Here is a 9688-nt window from a genome sequence, read left to right on the forward strand (position 1 = left end):
ATGTGGGAGGGGCTAGTGAGACAGACCACACCCCTCCTGACTATGACGAATATGCTCAGAGATGACGACACAAACTCTTCTCCCTGCCACAGGCCGACAGGGCACCTACACACACAAACATGTCTGAGACTCTCACATACAAGAAGAGGAGGAGGAGGAAGAGGAGAGAATCTAATGCAGCAGCTGTAGTAGAGCAGCAAGCCGGAGTCCAGACCAGAGCAACTGAACTGGATGGGTTAGAAAATCCCTCTTGGTCATGGGTCACACAAACCTATACAGACTACACCAGAAGAAAAGCTGAGACCAGAAGACAGACAAGCAGATAGACCAGCTGAACAGCTCAGACCAGCACAAAAAAACAGGAGGGAATCCAGCAGACAGAGAAGATCTGGGTCCAGCAGACCAAAATCAACCCAGACCAAGAGAGGGACCAGCAGAACAGAACTCAACTGGGTTAACGATTTTACCTGCACCACAAAATCTAGACCAGAACATGCCAGCAGAGAGAGACAGGCCAGCAGAGAGAGACAGGCCAGCAGAGAGAGACAGACCAGCAGAGAAAGACAGACCAGCAGAGAGAGACAGACCAGCAGAGAGAGACAGACCAGCTGACAGAGAAAAGCTAGCAGACGGACCAGCAGACGGACTAGCAGACAGAGACAGACCACAAGTTAGGCTTCCCCAGCAGCAAGGGAGGCGCCGGCGCGTTCAACAGCCTGGTCAGAGGGGTGGGACTAAGATTAAACCACCCCTAGTGAAGTTGTACCACAAAGCAACTGTGACCAGGAAGAGAGTCCAGGGCCTAGAGACAGATATCATCCTCCGAGCACAAACACATATAAAGTCACGACCGCAACCTGACTATGACAACACAGTCCACTGTGCTCTGCCCCCTGGCGTGATCAGAGGAAGGAACCATCTGGTTGAAGGGATTGACAGAGTGGGGGAGGGTGAAAGAAAGGGGGAGAGAGAGGGTGAAGAGGTGGGTGTGAGTGAGTTTTTATGGAGTCTGGGGTCGAGACTCTGAAGAGGAGGAGGGGCTGGCTTATGACTCCACGCCTCCACCGGTGTTTGACCCTGAGGTGAACTGGGCTCAGACATTCCAGGTGACCCCTGTTAACCTCCAGGCGATGCGTTCTGATTGGATAGACCTCCGCTGTAACGTGTCTGGTAACCTGCTGCTCCGCCCTAGTGATGCTCTGCCTGTCGTCAAGGCCTTCATGGACAAACTGTGTGTGTGTGTATATGTGTGTGTGTGTGTGTGTGTGTGTACAGTATATGTGTGTGTGGAAGTTTGTGTTAACCCTGTCCCTCTGTCCCTCCCTAGGCATTTCTCCCTGGTGCGTGTGCTGAATGTTGAGAGGAAAGTGGATGGGGTTCAGGGCAGCAGGTACTTCCTGGAGCTGGAGCTAAGGGACATAACTGGCCAACACCTTCGTCTGTCACACTACATCTATGCTCTGATTCGCCAGGGGGGGACTCCTTCGCCCTGCCCTTGAGGCGTTGCTATGCAAGCCTCTAGGCTTCCACTGGAACCCGACTGCCACTGTACAATTCATAGTACCAGGTACTACACACACACACACACACACACACACACACACACACACACACACACACACACACACACACACACACACACACACACACACACACACACACACACATACTGCTACTCTCCTAATGTTGTATGGTGATATAATGATTTATTACTCTGTGTATGCGTGCTTGTGTGTTTCAGTAAAGAACCAGGCCCGCTGGGTGCAGCAGCTGATAGTTGACATGGAAGGTCTGTTCCAGACCACTGGAGACCCCTACTTCAACCTCATCATCACTGACTACAACAGCACTGACATGGATATAGAGGCAGCACTAAAGGCATCCATACTGCACAGGTATGCAGAGTGTGGCATAAGCACAAGTCATAAAATGTTCATATCATTGTCAAACAAATCACCTCAAAGGCTCCCGTAGACTACCTGGGCACATTCCTTCACTCTAAAATAATTTCAGCATCCAAACAGTGATGGAAAGAGACATCTGTTACGAATCAGAAAAAAGCGTAATGACATTTTGGAACTGAGACACATGGAGCCTGGATTGAGTTTAGGTTGATGCATTCCACTGTTGTCTCTGTCTCGGACATTCATCTATGCCTTGGAAAAATGTCACTACATTCTCATAGCAGAGACGAAACCACACCACATTTTGTAGCACATAATACCCGTTTTCAACTCAATTTACACATTTTTGAAGTGGCTGAGATGCGGTAATGGTAAATGATGGTGTTATAGCCTACAGTTTTGTTGACATCTTTATTGTATTTATTGTGATAGGCTAACGTTTTAATTGTATGGCTTACTTTCACCCCTGATTACTTGCCTCTGTGCACCAGGTACAAGTACGTGAAGCTGAGTGGAAACTTTGAGCGTTCCGCTGGTCTACAGGCTGGCATCGACCTCATCACTGTGAGTACGACATCCTCAGTGACACCATCACTATGTGATAGACTGGGTGTGTCCTGTTTTGTGTCCTTAGTTTCATTAAATGGGCTTGTATATTTTCTCTTCCTCCCCAGGATGAGCACAGTATAGTGTTTCTGTGTGACCTTCACATCCACTTCCCCCCCTCCATCATCGACTCAGTCAGGAAACAGTGTGGAGGGACACATGGCCTTCGCCCCCATCGTCATGAGACTGGACTGTGGGGCTGCGCCCAGGAAGCCCAGAGGTACACGCACACACATATACACACCAGAGGAGGCTGGTGGGAGGAGCTATAGGAGGACAGGCTCATTTTAATGGCTGGTATGGAATAAATGGAATGGTTATCAAACACATCAAACACATATGGAAACCACATGATTGACTCCGTTCGATATATTCTATTCTAGCCATTGCAATGAGGCCATCCTCCTATAGATTCTCTCACCAGCCTTCACTGATATACACACCTCCACCTCTCTTTCTTTCTCTCTCGTTGTGTTCCAGGTTACTGGGAGGTGAATGGGTTTGGTCTGCTGGGGATCTATAAGTCTGACCTGGATGCAGCAGGAGGCATGAACACACACGACTTCACTAACCGCTGGGGCGGAGAGGACTGGGAGCTGCTGGACAGGTGTGTGTGTTTGTTTGTTTGTCTGTGTTGGGTTGTTTGGTGCATGTCTGTGTATGTTCTATTGCTCATGCCTGCTCTAACAATCTGATCATTAATAGCATTTTGTTGCTCTCCCCTGCTCTGTGTCTCAGGATTCTGCAGTCGGGTCTTGAGGTGGAGCGTATCTACCTGAGGAACTTCCTGCATCACTACCATTCTAAACGTGGTATGTGGAACCGGCGCACTCAACGCAGCGGCACGTAACCCACAACAACACAGCCAAATTGTACAACGATGCAGCCGTAACCCACTACGACACAGCCGTAACCCACTACGACGCAGCCGTAACCCACTACAACGCAGCTGTAACTCACGACGACACATCCGTGGCCACAAGGAAATCAAGGAAACTGGCGCACTTTAATGTCCCCACTCCTCGCATCAGCCATTTCCATCTGTTGACTGGTTAAGAAGAGGGCAGGACAGAGGAGATTCCTGACACACCATTGGGTGATATCTCCTGTCACTCAAACTGTTTGAGGGTGTGGTGATTATGGAATACAGAACATAGTACTAACTGTCCTGGAAGAAGACACTCCTGAACTAGTGCAGAGGTACTTCAATCTTAACATGGAGGTCCACAGTACTACTGGTTAGCCACACACACACACACCCACACACACACACACACACACCTTGTTAAATATCAGTGATCACACAGTATTTGTATGTAATCAGGGCCTTGCTCATTTATTGACAATGACAGGATGCACCAATGTTACACTCTACCAGTGTAATACTGTATTTCAGTTTAAAACATGGTTTTATTCATATAATTCATTAAGATGGGGAAAGAGGGATGACTTCTGATAGAAGTGACTATTATTCAGGCTTGTGGGGGCTTACTATACTGGATGGGGATATTTCCCATCCAGTATATTTCCCTTATTTCCCCTTAGCAATGTGCATTATGAAGCCCTGTATTCACCAGAGTGCTTGCCAGAGCTCTACTACTGACTCTTGGATGTGACATTGTGCCTATATGTATGTGTCCTTCAAAGCGCTGTCCATTTAATTTTTTATGGATTACACTTAAGAGGATCCCGCACCCAAACGCTTTTGGAGATATTTTGAGCAAGTTAACAATTTTTTTGCAACACTGTGCCTTCTCTACAGCTCCCCGAAAATGAGAAAACTTTTGGAATTGGAAAGTACAACCTGAACATGTCAGTTAAAAATGCTAAATGTTGATTTCTATTTCACAATAAGATTAGGAGTATCACAGGACCTTGTATATACAGTTAAAGTCGGAAGTTTACATACACAGGTTGGAGTCATTAAAACTCGTTTTTCAACCACTCCACAAATTACTTGTTGACAAACTATAGTTTTGGCAAGTCGGTTAGGACATCTACTTTGTGCATGACACAAATCATTTTTCCAACAATTGTTTACAGACAGATTATTTCACTTATAATGAACTGTATCACAATTTCAGTGGGTCAGAAGTTTACATACACTAAGTTGACTTTGACTTTAAACAGTTTGGAAAATTCCAGAAAATGATGTCATGGCTTTAGAAGCTTCTGATAGGCTAATTGACATCATTTGAGTCAATTGGAGGTGTACCTGTGGATGTATTTCAAGGCCTACCTTCAAACTCAGTGCCTCTTGGCTTGACATCATGGGAAAATCAAAAGAAATCAGGCAAGACCTCAGAAAATAAATGTAGACCTCCACAAGTCTGGTTCATCTTTGGGAGCAATTTCCAAACGCCTGAAGGTACCACGTTCATCTGTACAAACAATAGTACGCAAGTATAAACACCATGAGACCACACAGCCATCATACCGCTCAGTAAGGAGACGCGTTCTGTCTCCTAGAGATGAATGTACTTTGGTGCGAAAAGCGCAAATCAATCCCAGAACAACAGCAAGACCTTGTGAAGATGCTGGAGGAAACAGGTAAAAAAGTATCTATATCCACAGTAAAACAAGTCCTATATCGACATAACCTGAAAGGCCACTCAGCAAGGAAGAAGTCACTGCTCCAAAGCCGCCATAAAAAAGCCAGACTACGGATTGCATCTGCACATGGGGACAAAGATCATACTTTTTGGAGAAATGTCCGATCAAACAAAAATTGAACTGTTGGCCATAATGACCATCGATATGTTTGGAGGAAAAAGGGGGAGGATTGCAAGCCGAAGAACACCATCCCAACCATGAATCACGGGGTTGGCAGCATCATGTTGTGGGGGTGCTTTGCTACAGGAGGGATTGGTGCACTTCACAATATAGGTGGCATCATGAGGATGGAAAATTATGTGGATATATTGAAGCAACATCTCAAGACATCAGTCCGGAAGTTAAAGCTTGGTCGCAAATGGGTCTTCCAAATGGACAATGACCAAAAGCATACTTCCAAAGTTGTGGCAAAATGGCTTAAGGACAACAAAGTCAAGGTATTGGAGTGGCCATCACAAAGCCCTAACCTCAATCCTATAGAAAATTTGTGGGCAGAACTGAAAAAGCGTGTGCGAGCAAAGAGGCCTACAAACCTGACTCAGTTACACCAGCTCTGTCAGGAGGAATGGGCCAATATTCACCAAACCTATTGTATGGAAGCTTGTGGAAGGCTACCCGAAACGTTTGACCCAAGTTAAACAATTTAAAGGCAATGCTACCAAATACTAATTGAGTGTATGTAAACTTCTGACCCACTGGGATTTTTTTTATTTTTTTTTATTTTATTTCACCTTTATTTAACCAGGTAGGCAAGTTGAGAACAAGTTCTCATTTACAATTGCGACCTGGCCAAGATAAAGCAAAGCAGTTCGACAACATACAACAACACAGAGTTACACATGGAATAAAACAACATACAATCAATGATGCAGTAGAAAAAAATAAGACTATATACAATGTGAGCAAATGATGTGAGATAAGGGAGGTAAAGGCAAAAAATGCCATGGTGGCAAAGTAAATAAAGTATAGCAAGAAAAACACTGGAATGGTAGATTTGTAGTTTGAAGAAAGTTCAAAGTTAAAATATAAATAATATGGTGCAAAGGAGCAAAATAAATAAATACAGTAGGGGAAGAGGTAGTAGTTTGGGCTAAATTATAGATGGGCTATGTACAGGTGCAGTGATCTGTGAGCTGCTCTGACAGCTGGTGCTTAAAGCTAGTGAGGGAGATAAGTGTTTCCAGTTTCATAGATTTTTGTAGTTCGTTCCAGTCATTGGCAGCAGAGAACTGGAAGGAGAGACGACCAAAGGAGGAGTTGGCTTTAGGGGTGACCAGAGAGATATACCTGCTGGAGCGCGTGCTACAGGTGGGTGCTGCTATGGTGACCAGTGAGCGGAGATAAGGAGGGACTTTACCTAGCAGGGTCTTGTAGATGACCTGGAGCCAATGTGTGAATGTGATGAAAGAAATAAAAGCTGAAATAATTCATTCTCTGTGGTGTTAATGTCTGTCTGATTGCAACAGGGCCTACACAATAGGGCCTACACACACTCGGTAACATAACAAAGAACACACAGAGAGGGCGGGACTGAGACAGGTAATGGCGGACTGAACGTTGTTATGTAGAGCAATTCAAGATAAGAATCTAATATTCAATATCGGCAAGTTAGACTAAATATTAGCACTACACAATCTGGTGGGTGATAACCTTCAATCTGGATAATAACACAAAACAAATCTTAAGACAAGTGTCACGTCCTGACCAGTATAAGAGGTTATTTGTTATTGTAGTTTGGTCAGGACGTGGCAGGGGTGTGTTTGTTTAGAGTGTTTCAGGGTTTGTTGGGCTATGTTCTTGTTAGTCTATTTCTTTGTGGTGTTTGTTGGGTTGACCTTCAATTGGAATGAGCTGCTCCTAGTTGCTTCTAATTGAAGGTCCTATTTAAGAGGGGTGTTTTTCTGTGGGATTTTGTGGGTAGTTGTTCCTTGTTTAGTGTTTGTTGCACCTGACAGGACTGTTTAGTTTTGTTCTTTTTTGTATACGTATTTAGTTGTTTCTCCTTCTTCAAATAAAAAGAAGATGAGTATACATATTCCCGCTGCATTTTGGTCCAATCCATACGACAACCGTGACAACTAGAGACATTTATCGACAAATATTACGAAAACAAGCAACATGCAAACATGACGGAGAGTAAGACAGGGGAACTGATTTAAAAACGAAAACGTGACTCTTCTACAGACACAGACGATTTAATATTTTCACCACCGGGAATGGTAAAGGTCGAAACCGATCTGTTAAAATCAATAAATGACAAACTGGGTATACTTGAATTAGTCAGTAAGGATATAAAAGAGTTGAAGGCAAGCCTCGAGATGAGTGATGAAAAAGCTGTGACATTGTAGATGGAAACAAAGAACCTAAAAGGGACAGTCAATAAGATTGAAATCGAAGTGAATGAACTTAAAAAGGAGAACACCGTTCTGAGAGAAGCCTTACTTGACAGCCAGACTAGATCCATGAGAGAGAATCTGGTACTTACAGGTATCCAAGAGAAAGAAAGAGAAGTTCCTGAATCTGTAGTTAGAGAGTTCCTCCTTACAGTGCTTCAGATTCCACTCGAAGATATCGACAAAATCCAACTCGAACGTGTACACCGCTTCGGACAGAGAGGGCAAAGGTATGAACGTCTAATCGTTGCCAAATTTGCTTCCTTTAAAGATAAAATAATGGTTAAAACCCTGGGTAAAAGACTTGCTGGGACCAAAATTGGCATGAATGACCAGTTCCCGACTGAAAATTCAGAATGACGTAAAGTTCTGTATCCAATTTTCAAGGATAATAGATTAAAAGGGAAATGAGTAGCTCTCGTCGTTGATAAACTATATATTGATAACCAGGTGTTCAGAGACACAAAGACTACTCCATGGTTATTTTAAAAATTACAAAGTTCTTATAAACGAGGAAAATAATGAAACACAATTCTAGCCCGGTTATGGATTGTAACAATACAATAAAAAATATAGCATTTCTATATATCTTCAAATATAAGTAATTGGAACACACAAGCACTAATTCAACATGGTGAAGATAAAAACTCAATAAACAGAAGACATTTCCTGTCCACAGTATGTGTGGATGGTGTGGTGTGTTTATTTATATATATATTTTTTTTGTTATGTTTGGGAAAGTGTGGCGTTGAGTGAGAAAGGAAATGGTTGCATATCCCAGAACCAATGTATTGCTGTGAGCAGGGGTGTGAGAGAGCTTTCAATGTTGTTCAGATGATGGATATACTTTTATAATGAATTTTACGTCTTATTTATTTATTGTCCTATCATGGTGGAACTGTTTTAAAATAAATTATACATTTAATGTATTTATTGTCCTATCATGGGGAACTACATTTTTAAAATAAATGATATATCCAATTGATTTATTTATGATCCTATATTAATGGAACAGTCCACAATCCTATACCCTAGACACCAACCTGAATGACCCAGATACTAACGAGAAGTCTCTAACTGTTTTATGTGCTGCTGTAAGCGGTCTGTATGCAGCCAAAATGCGGTCAGAGACCTAGAACAGCACTGCCCCCTCAAGATTCTGAGCCTGCTTGGCAGGGTTGGTCCTGCAAAGCCAAAGCCCCCTAAAGGGAGAGCATAATATACAAGGAAATTCTCAAAGCTGCTATGAGAACCTTGACGACCTTGTACCTAGCCTGTGGGGATTCCGGTGGGGTGCCCCCACCCAGGCAGTGGCAGTGCTGGCAACACGGGGGGAGGGGGGAGGGGGTCACACTCGGACATTCAGAGAGAGGGTATATTATTGTGGCCCAGGTGGCACAAAATCAAAAGTCTGACTGCATGGAGATGCATGGGAATATGGTCAATACGGGGGACCGTGTTGTGAGTGTTTTCAGGGAAAAGGTGTACATTTGACCTCCATCATCTAGGACGTGACAATGGTTAATAAAATCTCTCAATTTCTGCCCAGTTTTTTGCACAGTCTTGCAGGCCTTCTCATACAGCTGCAACTGTATATGCATTCGTAAATCAAGACCTTTCTTGAGTTGGGCTCTGGGATGGTGCAACTGTTGAGAATGTGAGCCTATGGTTGTGTGGGGGGAAAGGGCTTTAGGTGTGCATGAGTGTGTGGATGTATGTGCTGTGGCGTACAGCAGGTCAGCCACCAGGGGGAGACTCGTCAAGGCCTGGTAACAGATGGAGTATACATCACGATATCATCAGTATACATAGCACACAGGGGGTGGGGGGAAGAAAGGACTCCCGTGGTATTGTTGACAGTTGCAGAGGTAACAAGAGGGAGTTCAGTTTTGTGCCCGACAGGATATAGCCAGACCCGGAACTCCGAAGACGGTATCCTGGAGAGGGTCTCATTGGGGAGACCTATCCTTTTCTTTTTGATCTATTATTTAAATAAACACCCTTGAAACTGAGCTAATCCTTCTCTGTCCGTGTCTGATCTGGGTAAACATAACCATTTGATTACCTTTTCAGGAGTCATGTCTTGGGGGTTAAAACTCTTGAGAAGCCTTTTTGTCCTAGACTTGGCACTCCGGTACCGCTTGCAATGCGGTAGTAGAGAGAACAGTCTAT

At 44.0% G+C, this 9688-nt stretch overlaps 1 protein-coding gene across 1 annotated transcript; it reads left to right on the plus strand.

The window, feature by feature from the left end:
- Positions 1 to 1428: 1428 nt before the first annotated feature.
- Positions 1429 to 3492, plus strand: LOC115152066 (beta-1,4-N-acetylgalactosaminyltransferase 3-like). The gene is made up of 6 exons (XM_029696562.1): positions 1429 to 1567; positions 1742 to 1895; positions 2396 to 2468; positions 2579 to 2730; positions 2991 to 3117; positions 3249 to 3492. The coding sequence occupies exons 2-5, from the start codon at positions 1783 to 1785 to the stop codon at positions 3031 to 3033; spliced, it is 381 nt and encodes a 126-aa protein (XP_029552422.1). The 5' UTR covers positions 1429 to 1567; positions 1742 to 1782; the 3' UTR covers positions 3034 to 3117; positions 3249 to 3492.
- The last annotated feature ends 6196 nt before the right edge of the window (positions 3493 to 9688 follow it).

Source organism: Salmo trutta, chromosome 17 (assembly GCF_901001165.1).
Source record: "Salmo trutta chromosome 17, fSalTru1.1, whole genome shotgun sequence".
In the NCBI taxonomy this organism is placed as follows: domain Eukaryota; kingdom Metazoa; phylum Chordata; class Actinopteri; order Salmoniformes; family Salmonidae; genus Salmo; species Salmo trutta.